At 42.1% G+C, this 24,790-nt stretch overlaps 1 protein-coding gene across 1 annotated transcript; it reads left to right on the top strand.

Annotated features, from left to right (window-relative positions):
* Positions 1 to 1,797: 1,797 nt before the first annotated feature.
* Positions 1,798 to 22,866, top strand: Ywhab (tyrosine 3-monooxygenase/tryptophan 5-monooxygenase activation protein beta). The gene is made up of 6 exons (XM_051186717.1): positions 1,798 to 1,996; positions 15,122 to 15,423; positions 17,457 to 17,580; positions 18,907 to 19,070; positions 19,873 to 19,968; positions 20,554 to 22,866. The coding sequence occupies exons 2-6, from the start codon at positions 15,124 to 15,126 to the stop codon at positions 20,608 to 20,610; spliced, it is 741 nt and encodes a 246-aa protein (XP_051042674.1). The 5' UTR covers positions 1,798 to 1,996; positions 15,122 to 15,123; the 3' UTR covers positions 20,611 to 22,866.
* Positions 22,867 to 24,790: the final 1,924 nt, after the last annotated feature.

Here is a 24,790-nt window from a genome sequence, read left to right as displayed (position 1 = left end):
AGCATGCACGATGTCTTGGGTTTGATCTCCAGAACCCCATAAATGAATATTGGGGCACATTCCCTGTAACCTCAACACTCAGGATCTGGAGACAGGAGGACCAGAAATTCCAGCTCACCTTTAAGATGGGGGCCAACCTGGAATATATTGGAGAGGTGGCTTGGTGCTTACAGCACTTGTCACATGAGTGTGAAGGCTGGATTCTGCCTCCCTAACAACACATGACCTCCCACCTCTAATTCCTGCCTTGGACTGCAGAGGCAGGAGATTCCCAGAAACAACTGGTCTGGGAGAATACCCATATTGGTGAGTTCTGGGTTTGATAGAAAAACCTTGCCTCGATGAAAAAGGTAGAAAACTCAGGCCTCCATTAAATCTGACTGTAGGCAAGCCTATAGGATATTTTCTTAATTAGTGATTGATGAGAGGATCCGGTCCTTGGTGGGTGATGCCATCCCTGAACTGATGGTCCTGGATTCTATTAGAAAGTAGGTTGAGCCAGTCTGTAAGCAGCATCGCTCCACGGCTTCCACATCAGCTCCTGACACCAGGTCCCTGCCCTGTTTGAGTTCTTGTCCTGATTTCCTTAGATGATGAAAAGTGATTTGGAAGTGTACGCCAGATAAATCCTTTCCTTGCAAGTTGCTTTGCTCATGGTGTTTCATCACAACAATAGAAACCCTAAGCAACATTCTCAAACTGTTTATAAATACTGGAACAGTACATTGGGAGAATAGGGAGTTCGTAAATGAATCAGGGTACTGACAACCAGGAAGGACAGCTTCTGAAGAGCTCTGATTGTCTCACTCATGGAACTATATGCCTGAGCCTGTAGTTCTGGACACACAGAATGGCACTGAAAAAAGATCACTTGGTACTTTGTGGGGGCAGGGCTCGGAGTCAAGCGGTAAATTGTAAGCCTATCATTAAGCTAAGTAAGGCATACATGACAAAGGTCTATTTGTTCTTTCTCCTAGGGACTGTAAGCTTCAAGACAGCCGGGCAACCGTCTGTCTTGTCCCTTGCAGTGTTTTCCAGCATTCAGAAAGCTGCCACACAGAGCTTGTGGAAAGTGAAGGAGTGGCGATAGAGGTATTTTGAAGGGCTAGGTTTAAGGGTCAACAAGTTTGAGTGGAGTATTAATAAAATTCAGGTAACGGTGAAAACCGTCTGGATAACCCCGGATTTCTGTCTTTGAGGCTTTTTATAAATGATACTTGCGGACCAGGGAATCTCAGTGAAGAACGCTTGTACAGAGTTAAGACCTGGAGGGTGTTCTGTTCCTGACTGTCCTGTTCTAGGACAGAAATATGAATTAACTGAAAATGTAGGGCTGAGCCATTTCTGTTCTCCTTTGGTTACAAGCATTTCCTTAGCGCACAGCTAATAGGACTGTTAGGGGCTCCGATTCCGCGAGGATTATTTTCAGGGTGGAGTGCGAACATATGACCCCGAACCTGGAGCAAGAACGTTCCAAGCTTCCGAACCCTCCCTCCGGGAGCCCGCCCCGTTCTCACACGTCCCAGCCCTGGGGCGGACACCTCAGCTCCGCCCTCTCTTCTTCCCTCTCTTCCTGCTCCCCACCCCACTTCCTTTCCCTGCGTCCGCACTCCCCCTCGCTCCCACCCAGGCCCTGCGCCCTCCCACGGCCGCTCCCTCTAGGCTCTCCGTGACTTCCCCTCCTCCCGCAATCGCCGCCCTTTTCGGGAGGACGGGGCAACCCCGTGCCTCGCTCACCCAATGAGGAGCCGACTCTGGGTGGGGCGGGACTTGGGCTAGAGCGGAAGTGGTGGCCGGAGCGGAAGTGCAGCTGCCGCCACCGCCACCGCCGCCGCCGATTTCGGAGCCGGGTAGCCGCTGCTGCCGCCGCCACTGCAGCTACGGTCGCCGCCACCGCCGCTGCCGCCACCACCGCCTGAGGAGTGGGCCTGGGAAAGACGTAGTCGCCGCCCTCCGAGCCTCCCGGAAGCGCCCTTGCTCGCCACAGTCCTCCACGGTGAGTGCGGCGCGGCCCCCAGGGGCCCCAGCGCGGAGCCCCTTCTCGGGCGGCGGCCGCGGCCGTCTCGCCACCGCCCCTCCCCGCTTCCGGCCGGGCCTGCGCCTCCGCGGGCAGCCCGGGCTTCTCCCTTCGGCGGGCCGCACGGGGTGCGGCTGGGGACGGCTGGGCCGCGGACTCCCCTTGGCGCCTCCTGTGCTCGGCGCCGCCCCTGCCTGCTCCCCTCGGGCCCGGAGCCATCCCTCTGGGCCTGTCACCCTCACTCCTTTGTGGCTCTCAAAAAATTGAAATGTAGCCGAAGGCGAGCGAGTACCCCGAGCCGCGGCGTCCCTGCTGCACTCCCCGGAATGAGTAAGGGTTTAACCTTGGCGACAGCTGGGGCGAATCCCTCTCCCACTTTGCAGTAAAGCTGTTTCATCATCGCTGGTGTGGGAAACCCGGCTGGACCCGAGCTTCTCTTGACAGTGGGCTTGAGGTTTGAATCAAGAAATGGATTTTTTTGTCGGAGTCGTTTTACTGACTCAAACCGGATTCCCAATGGGGTGGGGGTTGGGGGGGGAGATCAGGCTGAAAATTGAGCCTTCTCGTGATATTTGTCGTCATTTGCTGCTATAATCTCATATGTCTGCGCCCCAAATTTCTCCAAACACTTTTTTTTTTTTGTTGCTGTTTTTGCTTTTTGAAATTTGTCTGTTAGTGGGGAGGGAGTGGGCCCTTTTCTTTCCAAGATGAGCGCTTCTGGGTCTATTGCAAATGGAGAACTTGCGTGCAGGGAGGATTCCAAAGGTGGCCGCGTTGGTGAGAATTTGCCAATCTCTCTGTAAAAATAAATCTTGCCCTTGCCTTCCGTACATTTTCTCTGGTGAGACCAAATAGCATTCGACTCTTGATTTTATTTGTCTGATGTGGGAGGTGGAATCTGCAAGGTGTTATGAGTCTGTAATATCACGGGAGCCAATGCCGAAAGATGCAACACTAAGAAGAATATGAAAATTACATTTCTCACTGTATCTCAGGTGTTTCTGTAGAACCACACATACCAGTTTATAGGCCTGAACACGTGGTTACTCAGCATTTTACATTTAGCTGCTGGGAATTTATACAAGTATTAACTTGGTTCTTGGTGGACTTCTTGACTGCCTCCATCCAGTGAACCTCATTTCTTAGGGTTGTCCGAGGTTTTCTCCTCTTTTTTTTTTTTTTTTTTAAAGACCGATGTCTGAGGCAGCATACAGCTGGAGAATATTTGTTTGTTTGTTGTTTTTCTCCCTTCTCCATCCAAGTTAGAATTTTAAGCATGACTTTAGAAATGGAAGGCTGAAAATCCAGTACCAACTGCCTCTGCCTTCAAACAAGATAAGAAACCATTCACCCATCTTACAAATGAAGTCTATGAGAAATGAGGTGATTTGGCCTAAACCACACACCTACTTTCAGATTGAAATTCCTCTTTCATCTATGGCAAGTATTTATGGACTGCCAGCCTCTGGAGTATGGCTCTTACTCTGTTAATCTTCTGTACGCTTCCCATCATGCAATGCTTGTGTTATGTTGAAGCCATTTTAAACTTGGAGTTGTATGGATCAGGGAGGCAGCCTGTGTGAAACCAGGCCGAGCACATTCCCTTGATGCTTGTTCCCTAGGCAAGAGTCTCCAGAGAATTGGGCTGCTGCAAAAAGTGCATTTTTCCACTTGGCTGTGGCTCCAAAAACAGCACTGAAGATGACATTAGGTAAATTTCTTTCCCTGTACTGTTTTCTGGCAGTGATCATCAGAAGTTAATTAACTCTGATTCTTAGTTTCCCTGTTTCCACAGTTTTAAACTGTAAGTTGTTAAGTATAAGCCTTTGGTTTTGTTGCATTTTTATTTAATAGTTGAGTTCACTTTCTTCTTTCTCCCTTTCTGATAAGACACAGTCTTGTTCTGTCCACTTGCTATTAAAACTGATAGATTATGTAACTAACTGTACATATAGAAGATCCAAACTGTACAGATGATAACAATGTTCTCTCTTTCCCACTTTTATGCTATGTAGCCCTGCCTAGTCTCAAACTCACTGCTTCAGTCTTCTCTCTGCCTCTTAGGTTCTGTGATTACAGGTGTGCATCTCTGTGCTGGGTGGTAATACAGCTTTTGATGTGTGATGGCAGAATGAATTAAAATAAGTTTCTGGGATATAGGTTTTCTTAATACAAATGAAATTAATAAACAATTGAATGTGAATGGGTATATACCATGATGTTTAAATAAATATATGTTTAAATATGTGTGTTAAATATATGTGGGATGTTTAAATAGCTTATCTCCTCAGGCATGATTTTTTTTGTTTTTTCAAGACAGTATTTCTCTGTGTAACAGCCCTGGAACATACTCTGTAGGCCAGGCTGATCTGGAACTCATAGGGATCTGCCTGCCTCTGCCTTCTGAATGCTGGGAGTAAAGGTGTGTACCACTACCACCTGGCTAGACATGATTTCTTTGTTGTGAAAAATAAAGTCTTTTCTTCTAGCCCATTGAGAATACAGTACACAGGATACATGCTTTGTGTAGTTAGGGTACAGTGCATAGCACAACTGAACTTGCAACACCTATGTAGGTATAACTTAGTAGCCATTGATCAGCCTTTATCTTGTAGATTTATAATCAATGTTTTTGACTGTCCATGTACTTAAGTCAACATTTAAATTAGGTATAGCATATGAGCTATAGCATAGACATCTATAACCTACCCATTATGACTTAATCATTGGCTACCGAGGTATCATCAGGTAAATTTGTATGAATCACACTAGTCACCCTTACAGCACTTGTGTGTGCCAGGCTTCCTTGTATGCACGTCAAGCATTAATTATTTTAGTCTTCAGCCAATGAGAGGTAAGTACTGTTAGCCTCATTGTACAGATGAGGAAACTGAGATGCAAAAATTTGAATTTGTCCAAGGATACACGTATATGTAGCGTAGATGAAGACATAAACATAAGCGCTGAAATCAGGAGTCATACAAACTCTGGGTGATGATAGATTTGACTTGTGTTAGAACAACATATTTATTCCATGATTCCATGATTGCTTTACTTTTTGTACATGCATCTATTTATGTGTTTAAGCTGGAATTTCATCTGCTCTTAAACATGTGTACAATGCTGATATTGTAGGCTGGTATTGCTGGTATGTATCTGATGAAAACTACTGAAAAGTCCAGTTTTCTAGTACTTTATACTAGGAAGGAATCCAGCGGACACTCTGCAGAAAACCATCCTAAGTTCTTGTTCACTAGATTTTAGTGTAATCATCCTTTATTGTCACTTTTACTAATTTGAAGTTCTTTCTTTGTCTGAGAGAAGAAAGAGAGACAGACTGCCCTCTGTCAGAGAGAAGCTGCTAAGTTACTCCATCTGTAAGAATTGTGTTCCCTGCTCTGTCAGTGGTGTCAGGAAAAAGCAGTTGTGTCAGTGAGGAGCCCTAGAAACTATAACACAGCTTTGCCGTTGATTCCAGCACTTGAGAGGCAGGGGCATGTTGAGCTTGTGAGGACAGTGTGGTCTATATAGTGAGTTTCAGGATAGTCAGAGCTACATGACTACCCCTCCACCCTGGCCAAAAAAAAAAAAAAGATCCCTGCTTTACATTTACCTAAGGAGATAAGAATTCACACGAGCTGGGGGCCAGGAGGTTATAGTTACATAATGACTTTAACTTTAGGTGGTCTGTCTTCACTACAAGGTTCTAGTAGATCTGCATTCATAGTGAGAAACAGTTGGGAAGTAGTCAGGATTTTCCTGAGGAGAATGTTAAAGGTAGAAATACAGATTTGAAATACTTTCCTGGTCTGTGATGTCTGATAAAAGCAACTTACAAGGCTGCTTTCTAAGAGGCAGTTACATGTTTCTGATACTTGTAATGAGATGAAAGTGAGCAGTGGCCTCACAAAAACAAGCTATTCTGGCAGAATGTAAGTAAACTTTTTTTTCCCCTTCAAGTTCTGGCCAGTTCTTGATTATGTAAGTTTTCCTGTTCTGGTTGTTTATTTCATTGTTTTCATTAAAAGACTCAACTAGAAGAGTTATTTCTGAATGACCTTGACAAACAGATGAAAAGCCAAATAAAGTTAACTATGAGCCTGTGATCTCCACACACACAATATTGAGGTAGATTCCAGCAGTGAATAGCTAGCCGTGTGACCCTGAGTAAGTTATGCTTTCATATGGAAAAGAAGATGGTGCCACATATATCATTGGTATCTGGTATTATATGAATTTATACAAATTCCTAAGTGCTTTGTCCATAAATGAGACCATAAATGTGAATGTTGTTAATCATTTAGCTGTTCTGGGTTTTTGTATGAGTACCTGATATTTTTGTATACAGGATATGCTTTGAACATATGGAGGATATGATTTGGAAATATAGAGGATATGATTTGAAAATATTTTAGGGACTTGTTAGAATCCAGTTTGAATCTTCTCTTTTTAATGACATTTATTTTTATTTTATACGTGTTAGTGTTTTGCCTGCATGTTTGTTTGAGGATGTCAGACCCCCTGGAACTAGAGGCAGTTGTGAGCTGCCATGTGGGTGCTGGGAATTGAACCCAGGTCCTGGAAGATCAACCAATGCTCTTAACTGCAGAGCCATTTCTCCAGCCCCCAGTTTAAATCTCTTAAGTATGGTTGGTAGCTGAAAATTTTTAGTAATCAAAAAGCCTATAGTTATATCTTGATTTGAACTGAGATAGTGCTTTGAAAAGTCCAGTTAGATGTGGTGACAAGGTCTGGCAAGAGAATTGCCAAGAGTTTGAGGTCAGGCCAGGCAAGGCTGCATAGTACATTCCCAGCCAACTTAAGTTATAGAGACCAACAGCAACCAAAAAAATAGTCTTAAGACTGTGTATATAGTCTGTATTGTATAGGACAGATGTGACCTACCTGCTTCTGTCCACATAGGAAATAACAACTTGTTCACCTTTTAAAAATTCATCAGTGGTCAAGTAGCTTGAAATTCAGTGTGGTGGGAATATTACACTTTGGGTATGCAAAGGACAATTAATAGTCTGGATTCCTAACTTAAGCTTACAGCCCACTACAGGTGCCAGTAAAGGGGCTTTTGTTTCTTTTAAGAAGAACAAGGTAGATTTAAGAGAAATGTGTATTAAATGTCCCTTACTCTGTTATATTTTGTGTGGAATCCATTGTTAGTGCTGTTGGTTTACATGCTTACAGAAACCCCTAAACTTGTAGCATCATAAACCAGATGTATTCCTCTTAAATGACTGGGTCTGTTTATGGTAATGTGGTTATAGATGGTTGATAGCTTTAAAATTATTTTGTTAATGGAAATACTGTTTATCACTGATTCCCACAGGCAACATTAGAAGTATCAATAATGGAATATAAAATAGGGCTCCAGTATCTGGAGCAGTAATTTATTTTGAATTATTACCATGTTTGCTTCCATGTGCTTTCAAATCTAGTTAAGTGTAGGTGGGGTATTTATTTTTAAATAGTTAAAATTAATAAGCGGCTACCATAGGCTTAAAAGTTTCTAAGTTCTCATTATGTGTAAGTTAACTGCTTGAACATGGTGCAAAGTTCTGCCGGTATCATACCACAGTCTCCTAATAAGGAGATCCCCATGGATGTGTATTATTTACTGGATCGCACATGACTTGACCAGTGGCTTCACCCCTGAAGCAAAGTGAATCCCCCTATGCCAACAGCTGTTCACTGTCAATAGCTCCTCAGCTAGAGATAGGGCCTCATTTGCCCTTCCCCGTCCATGTTAGATGTTAGCAGGCCCCCCATTGGTGCAGGTAACTACAGTGGATGGGGTCATGAGTGCAACAACCACATCAAATCTAGATGACAGCATTTCACAGCACTTCTTCCCATCCTCTGCTTTGATGGGAAGTCTTTAGGCATCTTCAGTGTCCCTGAGCTTTGGGGATGTCTCAGTCGGGTAGTAGTTACTTATTTTTCAGCACTTTGACCAGTCTTTGCTTTAACTACTATTCATGGCAAAAGAAGTGTCTCTGACCAAGGTTGAGATGAATACTAATCTGTTGGTATAAGCATAGATATTTAGAAGGAGGTTTGACAGCATGTCTGTTTAATAAAGCAGTAGTAGTAGTAGCAACTTCCCCCCAACCTCCAGGGTCTCTAGAACCTCCTTTGGACTTTGAACCAGGTTTACATGGTGAAAAGTTCTACATGGTCCTGGGCATGTTTTTTTTTTTTTTTTTTTCTTACAGAATCCATGCCCTTAAATCTAATTGAAAAGTAGTTTTACTCCTGTTGTAGTTTCTGCTGCTGTGATAAGATACCTGACAAAAAACGGCAGAGGAGGAAAAGGCTTCTTCAGCTTATAATTCTCTTCCCCAGTCTGCCTTAACCCTTTCTACACAGTTGTTCCCCTCCTCCCGAAGGCCTCTTCCTTCTCACTCTCATGGCCCTTTCTAGCTTTCTGACCTCTATAGACACTTAAACACACAAATCCAAAAATTCAGAGATGGGATCTGGGCCTGGATTAACTCACTTAGTATAATATTTTCCAGTTTCATACATTTTCCTTTGAATTTTGGTATTGCATTTTCTTTGCAGCAGAATACAATTCATTTCATGTATGTGTGCTTTAATATAGGGTACCTGGGCTGAGTGTTTCCTAAGTTTTGTAAATATGATAGCAGTGAATATGGATGTTCAGGTGTCTCTGGTAAGATAAATTGGTAAATTGTATTTTGTGGCTTCATTATAATGGTGGGGTAAACCTTTGAAATCTGTTCCTAGGGTCAGTCAATTGGGCTGCCTTTATGAGTCAGAATTGGTGTGTCTTCGGATTGACCACTTAATAGCCATCAGATCAATTTATTGTGGTGCATGTTATTTATTCTCACACTGTTAATGATAAAGTGTGAGGGGAACCTTGGCTGAATCCATGGTAGGCAAGGGTGACTGAGGTGGGGACAAACATGCCAGGCAGACAGAGCTTAGTGAGAAGTTTTGTTAGAAAGGGGAGGGAGGAAGAAGGAAAGAGAAAAGAGGTGAAGAGACACAGAGACAGAGATGACAGAGAAGAGGGAGATAGGGAAAGTACTGTCTGCCCCAGGGGAACAGCGAGAAAGAGATCATAAAGTGGGTGGGTGGGGTCTTTCTTTTAAAGGGGTCCTTTGTACCTGCATTGCATACTAGGCAACCATGGGACTCTGGGCTGACCAGAGTGCACTCCGTCAGGTGACGGGCAGGCCAGCATGCCTGAGTTCTTACACATACTACTTAACATTGGTGGTTTTGGATTTTTGTTTGTTTGATTGTTTTTTGAGACAAAATTTCAACACTGGCAGTTTTTAAAGTTAAGTGTTGGTTCATTGGGCATAATTGGTAATGATACTTGAAAACTTATGTGGAAAGATGGAGCCTGGGCATGCTTGTAATCCCAACACTGGGGAATAGGAGGCAGGAGGATCAGTTCAATTCAAGGTCATTCTCATAGCTTCCTAGGAAGTTTGAGGCCAGTCTGAGCTACATGAGGCCTTTTCAGAACAAAAAACAAAATTCCACAACTGCTGTGGAAGAAGGAAGGATTTTGGTTTTTCTTCACAATTCAGTGATTCCTGGACATAGAGCTATTGTATTTCAGATATTCTGTTTCTGGTTCCAACAAAGACTCTGCACATTTGAATGAAACAGAAGTTTTACAAGGCTGCATTTTGTGTGTAGAATGGCACACAGACATTTTTAGAGTACGTGTTTTAGTGAGTAGTTTCCTTTGAGAGCCAGGAGAGCTTGCTTGTTCAGGATAACACCTACCAATCAACTGATCCCCTGACTTCTCACTCCCTCCCAAGGCAGGTAGCGTGGCATACTTTGTTTCCTTCAGCCCTGATCTATTTTACAGTGCTGGGGTTGCTCTAGCTGGTGCACCAGGGCGTGGTCAGCCCCCACCCATTCACACTTCTGAGCCCGGATTTATTTTCTACCACAATATAGCTCTTTATTTTTCTACCATCTCATAAAAGGAGCTAGCACACCTGCTTTTTAAAAAGTATTTATTTTAAAAAATTTATCGTGTGTTTGTGTGTGCAAGCTTCGTCATGAGTGTGGTTTCCTATACCCCATATCAGAGGCATCAAGTCCCCTGAAGTTGGAATGACAGGCACTTGTGAGCTCCAGAAATGAATTCTGAAAGTCAGACTGATTCCTCGTAAGAGCAGTATATGCTTTTAACTTCTGAGCCTTCACTCCAGTTCCAGAATACACATCCCTTTAGACTCTTCCCTCTAAGTATAGTTGGTTGCTTTTCCAAGGAGATTCATTCAGATATACTGCTGCCTTCTTGTGGTAGGTTTTTTGCTGTTGTTTTGTTTTTGTTTTTTTTAGATGGTTTCTTTGTGTAGCTTTGAAGCCTGTCCTGGAACTTGCTTTGTAGACCAGGCTGGCCTCAAACTTACAGAGATCCACAGAGATCCGTCTGTCTCTGCCTCCCAAGTTCTGGGATTAAAGGTGTGGGGGGCGCACACTAGTGTGCTGGTAGTTCTTTTCGACTCCTCTGAGTGAATAATCCAAATAATTCTTGGACATACTGGTCATTTATTTCTGTGGTTGTTTCAACACTGGACTATAGGTATTTTGTTTTTGTGAAGTACCTTAAGAGTCAGAATTACTTTACTGTCTAAGCATTTGGTGTGTGTTGTTTTATTTGGCTGCTGTTAATGTCTACTTTTAACACTGCAGAAATAGCTATCATGTGAGGGATTCGTGTGTGTGTGTGTCTGTGTGTATACTTTTATATAGTTTCCTGATGGTTCTATATAGGGCTTCCCTGACAGAGCCCTGTGTTTTCTATAAAGTCAGGTGACTCGACATGTAGCAGACAATGGGAATCCAATTTTAAATTTTTTGTTGTTTTGTTTTTCAAAACAGGGTTTCTCTATAAAACAGTCCTGGTTGTCCTGGAACTCACTCTATAGATCAGGCTGGCCTCAAACTCACAGAGATCCTCCTGCCTCTGCCTCCCAAGCACTGGGATTAAAGGTGTGTACCACCACCACCCGGCTACCCTTAGCCACTTGGTGTTGACTTTTCTAATCATGTTTCTGTGCTCTTTAAGAACGTTTTAGGAAGGTACTGTGTACCCCTTTATGCACGGCCCTATACATCTTAAATGTGTCTTTCCTGTGTAGCTTCCTGTTGAGGTGAGGCTCCTACAATCTGTACTGTCAGTCTTTATAGCTTTCCACTGTTGGATATTTGACTTGTTTTCAATATGTCACTAAGCATGTGTTACGTTTATTAGCAAATGCCAGCCAGTACTATGACTTGATGCTCCCAGTGGCCTAGAACAGACAGATTGACACCCATCATTACCATGTGGGTACTCTGGGAACTCCTGTTCCCATGTATGTCAATGCCTTCCTGCTAGTTCACTGCCAGCCTAGACTATGGCCTCTACAGAGTCCTGTCCTGGTAGAAAGCAAATAAAGGCTGTGATCCTCATTTAGAGTCTCTTAGAAAAATTGCATACCCTTCTGATAGGCTGCCACTGCCTAGTAATTCCAGAAAAGTATGGTTGGCAATTGCTAAAATGTTACAGTTAACATGTATGTCCATTTTGAACTTGCTGAGAAAATTACTCTCATGTTAGCATATAACTACTTCCTGTGCAAACATCAATTCAGACTCACTTCCTCCTTCTGGTTTTTTGTTTGTTGTTTTGATACTGGGGGTTGAACCCAAGGCGTTCCCCCACTGAGCCAACATCTCTAATATTTTCTGAAATTTATATATATAGTTTTTAAAAGATTACACTTTGGGTTTAAAATGATATGTAGACACTTGGGGAGAATTAATAATCTTCAGGCTTGTTTGTGCAGTATGTATTTGTAAGAAAGATTTTGTATCTGTTCTTCAATGCCCTGTTCCTGGTGTTCATAGCAAGTCTGCCGAGGGAGAGTCTGTGGTCTTCATTTGTAAACTTTCAGACTTGAGTTTAACAGGATCTTTTCCTGTGTGGTGGCAGAATGTGCTTTGACATATGGTGCTGTTGCCTTTATGTGTGTTCTTTGTTCTCCTAGTCATGTGTGTCCAGAAACTTAATGGATGCTTACTTGAGCAGTTTAGGCATTACATATGCATCCTTCCTTACAATAGTGTGTGGGAAACGAAGTGGGGTAGCTTTCACCACCTACCATAGACCAGCATAAAGAAGCCCTAGACTGTGTAGCAGGTTCCATGTGTATTGAGAGTCCTGTGTCATAGATCAGCGTGGCCTGTGTAGCCCTAGATAGGTGGGTAGCATCTGCGAAGGAAAATATCCAGCAGAGCAGTCTAGATGAAGAGACCTACATGTTTGAGTACAGTGCTTGCAGGGTATATGAGAAAGGGGAGTTGAAGATCAGTGGATCAGAAAACCTCATGGGCCACGTTCTGAATGACAAGCAGCTAAGGTTTAGACTCAAGTGATGGATTAGCCCAAAGAGGAGTCCTTAGGACTACTGAGTTAGGAAGAAGGTGTGGCTGAAACGCTAGTTTAGAAATCTATGGAGTGAGGGAGTGTGCTTTTAAGGAACATGAACTTTGGATTATTGCATTTGAGGAAGGAGAGACTATTACCATAATTGTAGGGGGTGGTTTCTTTTCAGGAGCTCCTCATTGAGTAGCTGTTCATACCAGTTGTGTGTAGGGTACTGGGAGAGCCTCTCTAAAGGAGCTCACAATATGGGGAGGAACTTGGGAGCATGCATGAATGGTTTCAGTACTGAAGACATGCATTAGCCAGCAGGTGTAGACAGAGTTCTTTCCAAAGACATTTTCATGTTAGAAATAAAATATCAGCCAAATGTAATAAAAAAAATATTTTTTGGTAGGTTCATTACAGACTTAAAGAAAAAAATAGCTGGGCAGTGGTGGCACACATCTTTAATCTTAGCACTAGGGAGGCAGAGGCAGGCAGGCAGGGAGATTTCTGAGTTCAAGGCCAGCCTGGTCTAAAGAATGAGTTCCAGGTCAGCCAGAGCTGATGAAAAACAAACCAAACCAAAAAAGACAAAGTCTGGGGGTGTTATACAATGCTGGAGTATAACACACATGCAGCCCTGAGTTCAAGCACAGCCATCCTTAAAAAGATAGATACCAAAAGACAAGTGAAACTAACATTTTAAAATATCCAAATGGGGTGGATATATCACTACGAAATACCATGTTTCAAAAGGTGGCACTAGTCACATTTTCTAGAGGCTAGTAACTATTGGGCTAGCTTCTTGGGAAGGTCGATGGAGGGACCTTGTGGAAGGAAAGCCATGGCTTAATGACTCAAGACAGAAAAGTGGATGTGGGGTGAAGACAGCTGTTTTGGCAGAAGGACATGTTATGAGAAAAGGTTTGCTGTCAGTTGCTACTCTTCACTATCTCTACTGCCCATGGCAAGGGACTGTGAAAACATTTAATCAGGAAGTGCCTTTATTGGAGATTTCAGAGAATGGGCCTGATAACAGAGATGTGAAATAGCTAAAGGTGATGACCAGAAGTGTAGGTGGGTGTTACTGTAGATGGAGAAAAAGGAACTGTTTCACTTTTCCTGGTCTGTGCCTTCTCCAAACTACTAAATGTTGTGTAACCCATTTCCTGTTGAAATTGGCCTAGCTGCTCCAAAATCCATGTTATATAAGTCTAAAGTTACATAAGCAACAGGCAACAGGACCTTTAATTAATGTGTTTTCTTGTTTCTTTGTATGTATAATTGAAAGTTTTAGAAACTGGTAAATAGGTGAGTACCAATTTCCTTTTTTTAAGGGCATAAATTTAGTCTAAGGTAAAATGATGTCACTCTGTGACAGTGTCAAAGAATCTGAAATAGTCCCAAACCAGAAAGGCTCTATTTTATTCCATATTTATTTATTTTTATGTATGTATGTATGTATGTGCAGCGTGTGTGTGTGTGTGTGTGTGTGTGTGTGTGTTGCCCACAGAGGGCATTATATCCCTTGGAATTAGAGTTATAGGTGGTTGTGAGCCACCATGTGGGTGCTGGGAATTAAACCCAAGTCATCTGGAAGAGCAGCCAGCGCTCTCAACCGATGAGCCATCTCTCCTCCCAAAAGTTTCTTTTTTTTTTACTGCATGTCCATTGTAGCAGAATCACTCAGGAACTTGAACTAATAGAAGGTCACCATTTGAAGACTGTACATATTAGAATACATGGACTTCTAGGTGACTACTATAAAAGAAGAGGGCCTAGGGATTTGTACCGAGTGTTTTTCACATTTTAGGCTGGGAGAAGTATCATTTCTGCTGACATATCATCTGGCTGAAGTGCTTGCAGTTTGACTCATAGCTGCTGTGTAGGTGCTGGGAAGTAGACAGTGAGAAGCCGCTTCTATATTGCTGGATGTTGAGCTAAGGCTGCCTTAAAAAATAAACAAACAAATAAATAAATGCAGTTTTGATCTGCCATGTAGATGTTGAGGGTTAAAATACATATCCTTTGGAATAGCAGGCAGTGCTCTTAACCTCTGAGCCATCTCTCCAGCCCCAAACTAAGGTCACTTTTTACAAGTTAATAAGTTAAAGAACATGTATGTATCGTAAACTTTTAAAAAAAAAGTTTGATGGTGTCAAGATGGGTTAGAAGAAAAGGGAGGTTGTTGCCAAACTTGTTGACCTGAGTTCAATCCCTGAAACTCACATGGTACAGGAAGAGAACCAGCTCCAACAATTGTCCTCTCTTCTTCGTACGTGTCCATGTGTGTACTCTTTGTGTGCATGAACACATAAATGTTTAAAAGCAAGTAGTTTGTAAGCAGTTTCTGTGTATTGGGGAGGCAGATAGGATAATGGAACAAATAAGCTCTAGAAGAGACAGGCAAGTAAGAAGGAAGCCTTGACTCCTTGTGGTGTTCAAGCATCATTTTCTCTCCTAATATTTATGTTTTCTAAGAAGGTGGAAGGGTTATTAGGAATATTTCTATCATGTGGGATTATTGGTAACAATTGACCAAAATGATTTAAAGGCCTCAGCCCAATCCTGACTGTAGGTATTTAGTACATGATCCACATTCTTGATGGCATTGGGGGCTGTGCTTCCAAGTATGTCGGAAGCCTGACATTGCTTTCTCTGTGCTCTTGCTGTTCTAGGAATGACCATGGACAAAAGTGAGCTGGTTCAGAAAGCCAAACTTGCTGAGCAAGCTGAGCGCTATGATGATATGGCTGCAGCTATGAAGGCTGTAACAGAACAGGGTCATGAACTCTCCAACGAAGAGAGAAATCTGCTCTCTGTTGCCTACAAGAATGTGGTAGGTGCCCGCCGTTCTTCCTGGCGTGTCATCTCCAGCATCGAACAAAAAACAGAGAGGAATGAGAAGAAGCAACAGATGGGCAAAGAGTACCGTGAGAAGATAGAGGCTGAGCTGCAGGACATCTGCAATGACGTACTGGTGAGGGCAGCACTTCTGCTTTTCACACCCATCCCTAGGTGTAGTGGTCAGATATAAACTCTCAAACAAGAGAGTGAAAGTATTCCATTGTATTCAAAAGCTGAAAACATTTATAACTTGAACTGATGTGATTTTTGTCACCCTTTCTGATCAGTTCATCTTTTCTGGGATGTTTTTCTTCTCTCAAAATGGCTGCAACAAATAGGGACATTTTGTCAACATTCCTCCATTTTTCTTTAGAAATTGAGGCTAGATGGAAAGGATAATTAGAAAGATGCAGTCACTAGTGGGCTGCTCCCTTAGTCTCGGTAGTGAATCGTCTCTGGAAAGGAAGAGATGGAAAGGCCTTTTGGCCTCTCCTTGGTCATGTTCTCACAGAGTGTAGCAATCTGATGTTGAAGGTTAGACACATTCTGACAACCGCAATGTACAGCCCAAAGCCAAATCAAAGGTGGTATGGGGCTTCTCCTGTGTGTGATGTACACTGCAGTCAGGTGGTAGATCATTCTAACTACATTTGGGGTTGGGTGGGAGGGTTGCCTATCCTAGAACACTTCATGACTATATTCTTTCCCTAATATCTGGAGTGCACTGGAAATTTTATTTTCTATATGAAGTCAGGTAAAACTTAACTGTGAGGGCTGCTTTAAAGGGAAAAGGATTAACACTTGTTGATTTCCTTCCTACCCTACTGTCTGTCTCCCCAAATTACCTCCCTTGACGTCTTTTGAAAACCAGTATAAAGCTTTTCAGCTGTCATGCAGCACTCCTCACCCCTAACCCACAGGAGTTACACCCCTCTGCACAGTACTTTAAAACAACTACTGCCTCTTGCATACTCTGACATTGATTAATAAAATCCTTGATAGCTGAGCTTTGCTTTGGTTATTAAAACCTTGGTGTAAGATAGTTTCGTGGATAAACTTTTACCCTGTCAGTTTGGGGTTTGTTAATGGTGCACTAATTCCTGAATGTTAGGTACATCTGGTATTCAGATGAAGTATGGCATGCATTCCAAAGGCAAGAGAGGTCCATAATCCCTGAAATGTAGAGCAGCTTCTAAGAGCATCTGAAAGAGTGTGAAGAAGAGCATGGTCCTTACTGCCTCTTAACCAGTTTTTCAGGATGCCACATTCTAAAACAACTCTTCGAAACATTGCTCTGTATACGAAGCTTGGACTCCTTCAGAACTACTTTTGTTGTAAGCATAAATGTTTAAAGGAATTTGTTATTAATAATAGTACTAGACTCTCTGAGTGCTTACTACGTGCCAAGCAACGTGTTAAGCACTAGATGTATGTTACCTTGCTTGTCCTTATAACTGCTTTAGAAGGTGGCCATGCTGGTCCCCTTGTCCTTCCTGGCTGTACAGCCAAGGAATCTGAGGCTTGGGGTCCTCAGCCTCCCCAGGTCATGTGGAAACAGACAGTAAGCATCAGAAGAAGGTTTTCTTCCCAGGTCAGATCAATTTTAAACTGAGTTCTTGCCTGTTTTATTCTATTGCTGCTTTTTTTTTTTTTTTTTTCTTCCCAGAATGGAAAGACCATAATCACAAAAGTAATAACAAGTTTAAGTGAGGGTTTTGTTTGTTTTTAAGAGATGGACAGAAGAATTAGGAAGTAAAAGTCACTTCTCATGTTTCCAGAATCCTCCAAAGCTTTCCCCGTGTTTTGTGTGCATGCACCCACACTTATTTTAATACTAAAGTGAGATTATGTTGTTGATAAGTCTTTTCCAGCTAGATTTGTGGTAGCAGTGTAGTTCTGTGCCACCCTTTTTATATCACATTTTATTGTAGCCGTTAATGGTGGTCAGAAGGGCTTGGAATTGAAGAGTATGGGCATCTGCTCTTAGGACTTGGCTAAGCAGTATTTAGCATCTTGGATGAAAATTGGTTAGGTTTTTCTGTTTAGGGGTTTTTGTTGTTTTTAGTCTTCAGAAAAATCAGTAGTAGTAGTGCATATCTTGAATCTCAAATGTAATTTTAATATCTCAGAAGCAATTCAAAATTCTTAATGTGAATCACTTTTTAGGAGCTGTTGGACAAATATCTCATTCCCAATGCTACACAGCCAGAAAGCAAGGTGTTCTACTTGAAAATGAAAGGAGACTATTTTAGGTATCTGTCTGAGGTTGCATCTGGAGACAATAAACAAAGTAAGTAATAATTTGGTTTGATTTGGTTTTTCTGAGACAGAATTTCTCTGTGTAGCTCTGGCTGTCCTGGAACTCACTCTGTAGACCAGGCTGGCCTCAAACTCACAGAGATCCGCTTGCCTCTGCCTCCTGAGTGCTGAGATTAAAAGTATGTGCTACCAACACCCGCCTTGTTTTTAAAAAATAGTAGGAGGGCTAATATTTAATAACAAAATCCATTTTTACTTTGTTGACTAAGATATTAAGATCACAATAATGAGAATTTCAGAGACCACAGGATTGCCATGTGTGGAGTCCCGGGTTAACAAACCTGTCTGTCTAATGCACAGATATGAAGGGATTAGAAGTTTATATGTGATATATTTGGTGAACTCTTGCCTGAGAATTGATGGCTCTGTTTTTATTGGTAAAATATAGTAGTTCACCTTGACCATGACTTTGCTTTACCCAGCTTTAGTTACTGTAACTGTAGTCTGAAATCTAAATGGAAAATTGCAAAGATATATGAGTTGTAAATTTTGCCCCAAGTTAGCCTGTAAGTGCTAGCCACCTATTACTTACCTGGTTGCCATATTGGTTACTTGATTGACTATTCTAGTAATGAACTGCTTGTGTTCAGGTAATTTACTGATTTCCACAGTGCAAGCTTGCATCACCGTATATTTATAGAACTGTTAATCTCCTGTGTGCGTAACCTTGAACATATATAATAGGTTTCAGGTCTGTTTAGTTTCAGGCATCCACAGATGAGGGGAGACCACTGTGTGAGACCAGCATAGGGATGCATTTCTTTCAACACATGGCTCACTGTGATGTGATTATAGCTGTTTTATTCGTTGCTGTATACTAAGTAATTGGGCTTGCATTACCCTTTTAGCACTTTGAATTTGGGTGTGAGTCTCCAGTTTTCCCAATTAAAAAAAGAAAAAAAAAAAAAAAAAAAAAAAAAAACAGAGTTCATGTGTGGACTTTTTACTTGCAGTAGCACATACCAGGTGAGGTGAGAATTTGAGCTTGTTTATGCTGAACTTAAACCCCATTATTTTTTCACTAAAATGTATTTCCCATAATTAGTCTTATAAAAGGCTGTTTCTGTATTTTTTAGCTGCTTTTAATAGACTTCATCATAATTGTCTGTTTTCTCTCAAAGCAGTTAATAGAGTATTTAGTGTAAATATCAGCAAATGTTTAAGGTTAATGGTACAGACACTGACTGGCCTTTGTTTTGATAGCTTGTTTGCTGTAGCCTTTACTAAAGTGACTTGATGTGGATCCCATGTGTCATGCAGCCTCTGCAAGAAGCTAACATTTTTATCTTCTTTCTAGCCACTGTGTCGAACTCCCAGCAGGCTTACCAAGAAGCATTTGAAATTAGTAAGAAAGAAATGCAGCCTACACACCCGATTCGACTTGGCCTGGCACTGAATTTCTCAGTCTTTTACTATGAGATTCTAAATTCTCCTGAAAAGGCCTGCAGCCTGGCCAAAACGGTGAGGAAAGAAAGATCCTTTTGCTATTTCCAAGAACTTCCTTCTATTTATGAGCTGTCCTAACTGTCTTAAACTTTAAACATTTTCTAGCAGCTGGGATTTTTAGGAAATAAATAGGCCGTTACTTGGTGCTTTCATCTGGATATGTGTGTTGGCCTTCGCTTTGCTTGGTTTAATTACTATTGGGGTCATTGGTAGAACCATTGAGGTAAACGTGGTAGTTTTCAACAAGCTTTGGGCATTGGGCATTATCTTCTTTGTGCCAAGATAGGACACCATGAAAGAAATGAGATTCCATTTTGTTCATGCTATATTATTACTTCCTTTCTTCTTTGAGAGCTTTCTCTCCTATGTACTCTGTTATTTGAAACTTTAATTTGGAAAGGTTGCCTGCACTGAATTCTACAACTTGAACCCTTGAGACAAAGCAAGCTCAGTAAGGTGAGCTTTACTGTTCTTCCCATTGACTTTTGTACAGACCTTTTTAGTTAAACAAAAATAGAAACCACTTTGGCAATTAAAAGTTTATGAGGGACTGGACAGCTCGGTGGTTAAGGGCACTGACTGCTCTTCCAGAGGAGCTGAGTTCAGTTCTTAGCACCTACAAGGTAGCTCACAGCTGTCTCTAACTCCAAGATCTGACTGTTGGTGGGGGTTTGTTGTTGCTTTATACATAACATATATTTGAAACATCTGGCAGGTGTGAGATGAGAGCAGGGCAGTTCCCATCCTCTTACCTGCAGAAAAAAGTAGAGCTAATACAGAGAACATCCAGATCCTTGCTAATGGCTCTTTGTTTTAGGCATTTGATGAAGCAATTGCTGAATTGGATACACTGAATGAAGAGTCTTACAAAGACAGCACCCTGATCATGCAGCTACTCAGGGACAATCTCACTGTAAGTACCTCTGGAGGCTATTTACCTACCTAGCCCACTATTATCCAAGACTGGAGAGGGTTTGTAAACTGTGAGGTACAGTTTTACATTGTTACCTTAACCTGTAGCTGACTGCTGACTTTATGCCTTGGCAGTCACATTATCTGTGGTAATAAGGAATTTTGAATAGTTGAGTGAGAGACCTGGAAACATGACTCAGTGGTTCTCAGCTGTTCTTCTAGAGGACCCAGGTTCCCAGCACTCACATGGCAGCTCACAACCATCTGTACCCCTATTCTAAGGAATGTGGTTCCCTCTTCTGGCCTCCTAGGGCAGTAGGCACGTAAATGATAAACAAATATACATGCAGGCAAAACACCCACACATGTAAAATAAAATAGAAAAAAAAAAAGTAGTTGATGACTTGACAGATTTTTGTTGATCCCTCCTGGAAAGCATCACCCTCCCTGTGGAGTGGGAGGGGACAAACTCGGAATGGGATGGAAAAAAAAAATTAGTGATTGATGTAAAATACATTGGGTCACCTCTTGAAGAAAATTTTTAATGATCTTTTATTATGGCTTTCTGTTTCCTTTTCTCTTGTAGCTATGGACGTCAGAAAACCAGGGTGATGAAGGAGATGCTGGAGAGGGAGAGAACTAATGTCTGTCATGCTTTGTGATCTGTTTGGTGTCACTCTGTATCCTCCACATTATATCCCTTTGTGCGATAAACAAAAAAAAATCGAATATTGACTTTCGATTTTTCACAGCCTAAGCCTAGCAAAAATGGTCCCTGGGATAAACAGCTGGTATTTGTATCTGAAACTCAGACTGGTCCCTTAAATGCCACGGCATTTCTGAAGTCTTGATTTTGATCAACATTGACAAGGATTGCTGTGTGTTTAATTTTTACAAACTGAACACTGTGATTATGTGGTTTTGTAACTTAGCAAAGCTTTTACTGGTAGGAAAAGTAGACCTGAATTATGTATAACTTTTTAGAAAGTTTAATCTGATGTCAAAATAGTCACTGAATACAACTCTGTTGTAAAGGTGTATAGAAAGTTGTAGAGACTCTGTTGTGATGCCAGGACTTAGGGTGAGATGCTCACCATTGGCACCTGAGTTTGGTAACTCATGGTAATTTTGCCTGTGGTTGAGGGCTTATTGATCAGTATGTGCTGTTGCCACTCAAGTTCATGACCACAGATTTCTTCAGTGTCTTTTCCTGAGGAAACTCAAACCAGAAAGTGAAATTCCTTGGCTGATAATTGGGCTGTGATACCACAAAAAAAGGTCCCGCTCATACCACATGTGTGATTAAACCCTTTACTGCATCAGTGTGCTCCTGATTAGCAACTTGTGAAAACAGATCTGTTTCTGTTACCCCCTGGCTAAAGGACAGAGAGAGCTAGAATGGTGTATCTTATAAATGGCCATACCAGCTTGCTGGATGATTCCTTTAAGGATAATGTTCTGAGGAGACGGTCTCATGCCTGTGGGACACTCACAGTCTTGGGGTTCTTCCTAGCTTGGAGGGTGGGAACTGTTGACTTCGCTTCTTTCTCTTTAAATGTACAGCTTTCTGCTTCCTTGGGTGTTTTCTTTTGGAAGCCTTTCTTTGTTGTTACTGTATAGACAGGGATGAGGCATTGAGCACAGTTCACGGTGTTAGGAAGGAAGGCCCACTAGCACCATCGCCCTGTCCTCCAGTTCTTAGCACAGTTGTTCTTTATACCATGACTCAAATCAAAAAAGTATTAAGTATCCATGATTTCTCCCTATTGCAACCAGCCCTGATAATGCTTGTTTAGTACCTGGGACCAGACCTTCCCAGTGTACTCATCCAGCTTAGTTCTCAGACTTGTCTAAACAAGACCCCATAACCCAGGGAAGTTGCATGGACACTACAATAGAGAGAACCAAGAACAGTCAGGCCTGTCAGTCTCACAGGATCACCCCTCTACCTTGACATTCCATGTAGCTGTAGAGTCCGTCTGTTTGTCCATCTGCTGAAATGAGAAAAGAACTCATGCACTGATTTAAAACCAAAAATAAAAAAAAAAACAAAAACAAAAAAAACACCAAAAAAAAAAAAATCCTTTCTAGCTGAAGAAAAATGTGCAGTTAATACTTGGCGCTTGACCACGCAGTAGTGAGTGTGAAACCAAGCCTGTCTGTATATCTGGTAGCTCTTTGCTTTGTTTTTTTCCTTACCAGTATTCTGCCTAACATTTGCTTCCGTGGTGGTTATATTTGCCTAGCAAGCACACCTGTGGTTGTGAAAATAGTATAGCAAAAAGAAAAAGAAAATCCCCGATGTACTAGATTCGTGTATATGTCTTTTAAACATTCTAGTTTTACCTTACACGGAGTAATCAGGAAAATGTAAAAACTCAAAAGTGAAATAAAACATTTTATGAGTTAGTTGCCTGTGGAATGATGTGTTACCACTATCTGTCACTCAGGACTATTCTGACCACACCTATTTGGGGCTTTTTCTTTTTTTCTTTTTTTTTTTTTTTTTTTAATAAAAAAGTAGTTTTATTTAACCCTTTAGAGGCAACAGTAAAAATGTGTATGGCTGTTTCTGTCACATTGGATGTGATCATTGCCATCTTGAACCAGAGCAGCTGTGATCACCTTTGCAAGGCTCTCACCAGAATGGGCACAGTTTTAGGTTTGGTTCTTTTTGGGTTATTTTGTTGTTTTTGTTTTGAGGTTTTGGGGGGGCAGGACATATTTCATAAGATTACATAAGCCTTGGCTGCCAATGGGCACAGACAGCAACATGGCTGGTGCCATAACTGCTTTTAAATGGTGCAGGGGACTTGACAGTGATGTGGCTGCCTTTGAACCTGCCCATGCTCCTTACTGTCAATACCCCAATAAAACTTAACTGGTTTGCCAAACTGGACTTGGATGGAATCCTTTCTTTAGTCTCTTGGTTATCTTCCTTGTCTCCCTAGGAAAAAGCCCTGTGATACTCCACGCAACAAAACCAAAGGTGAGTCTAGGAGGAGCAGTTAATGGCCCCCAGCTATAGGTGATAAGGCCAACTGAGCCAAGTGTCAGAGCAGTCATCAGGTGGCAGTTCCTTCTGTAATAGGGTCTGCCAGATAAGAGATGTCCACCCAAGCCACTGAGGTGGGTCAGCTGGTGGGGGCTCTTGTTGCTAGGCCTGAGGACCCAAGTTTGATTTACAAGGCCCATGTGGTGGAAGGAGAGAGCCAACTCTGAAATGTCTCCTGGTCCCTACATCATGCCATATACATGCAGTCGTGACAATAAAAAGAGCCAAACAGCTCGTAGATAATGGGCTGAATTATAGAGAGCTAAATAGAGAAATGCCACCCTGTCCAGGCTGCGGTACCCAGGATTGATCTTTTGGAAACAGATAAGTGATGAGATCTCCCCTTGCTATTCCCCAGACTCTCACTCAGCAGGAGTGAAACCATCAAAGTTTCCTCCAGACCCCTACTGTCATGGGATTGTTAGCCAATAAACAAGGCAGGCACTTTCAAGGACATAATCCTGGATTAATGTACCTTCAAAATGTGTTTCATTAAAACTTTATAGTGCAAACTGAGCGTGTCCAGAGGCAATCCTGACCATCACTTTTACCTTAAGCATGTGTTTCAGCATGTTAAACTGAGTGTTCTAAAGAGCATACTTTACCTGACTATACTTAGGAGGGGGCCACATCCTCTCTGACTAGCTATAGTCTTATGTAAAACTCCCATGCTTCCTTCATCCAAGAAGGGCATTGCTTTAGAAATAGCCCCCTTTCCCTGCTACGGGCAGAAAAGGAATTCATGTTTGGACTTTACAGTCATCAGGATGCAAGCGCAGGGTTTGGTCACATAATAGTACCCTAGGACCCTGCTCTATGACATGTCTTCCTCTGCAAGATGGTTTCATTATATAGATGGTATGATGCTAGCCTCAGTGTTTCACAGATTTAAAAACACTGTGAAGACATGCAAACGGAACCTAAAGGAAAGAGTGGGAAGTTAATCCACACAGTGTGAAAGCCAGCTGAGAAACTTTTAGGAATTTTACAGTTGGGTAAGACAAGTATGGCCTTCGGACAAGGTTACTGATCAAATTCTGCAGTGTGTTGTGGACATGACTGTTGTATTTGTGAACTCACAGTAGCTGTGTTTATGCCTACACAGACATGCCAGGAGCAAGCTAGTCGACCACCTAGCACAAATGCTGGATGGCATCGAGGGGAAGTCAGAGGGCGAGTCCTGAGATGTTTACAAAAAAGGTTGCCAAGATCAAACCAGATGAGGTCACTGCATGAACAGCTCATGATCACTAGGTAAAGCATAGGGTGCCTAGGCACATGATAGGCTGACCTTTAAAACCATTGGCTGGCTGTTTTCCCGCCCTGTGGGTTTTTTTTTTTTTTTTTTTTTTTTTGCTTTAAAAGATGCTATAGGGCAATAAATGAGTTCCTGCTTGACTAGACTCCCTGCTGTGTCTTATTGACTCCAGGATCCCAGGAGGCTGGGGAACAAACTAGTGGCACAATTACCTTTCCTCTGACCCAGCTCATCCTTCTTTGGTTGGGCTAAGACCCTGCACTGATAGCTGAAGAGTTATTGACAGCCACTGGCTGCTAGGAGAGGAGTGTTAGTTTTCTTTAGGAGTGTGGTCCCTGGAAAGTTGACCATGCTCTAGTAGATGGATACACACCCATAGATATATGGGTGGCACTATTGAACTCAGTGGGTTATTAAAAGGGGGAACTTGGAGGTGGGGTTTGGGGGAAGCTGGAGAGGGGAGTGAAGGTGGATATGATTAAAATACATTGGATACTTGTATGAAATCCT

Source organism: Phodopus roborovskii, unplaced genomic scaffold (assembly GCF_943737965.1).
Source record: "Phodopus roborovskii unplaced genomic scaffold, PHOROB, whole genome shotgun sequence".
NCBI classification, from domain to species: Eukaryota; Metazoa; Chordata; class Mammalia; order Rodentia; family Cricetidae; genus Phodopus; species Phodopus roborovskii.
The sequence above is the reverse complement of the archived record's forward strand: the minus strand, read 5'-3'. Positions and strand labels throughout refer to the sequence as shown.

Bases quoted from the DNA above. Each gene is read 5' to 3' on its own strand.
- Ywhab (XM_051186717.1), top strand. From the start codon at position 15,124: ATGACCATGGACAAAAGTGAGCTGGTTCAGAAAGCCAAACTTGCTGAG. The intron at 19,071-19,872 runs GTGAGGAAAGAA...TCTTTGTTTTAG, and splicing joins CCTGCAGCCTGGCCAAAACG to GCATTTGATGAAGCAATTGC. The intron at 19,969-20,553 runs GTAAGTACCTCT...TTTCTCTTGTAG, and splicing joins TACTCAGGGACAATCTCACT to CTATGGACGTCAGAAAACCA.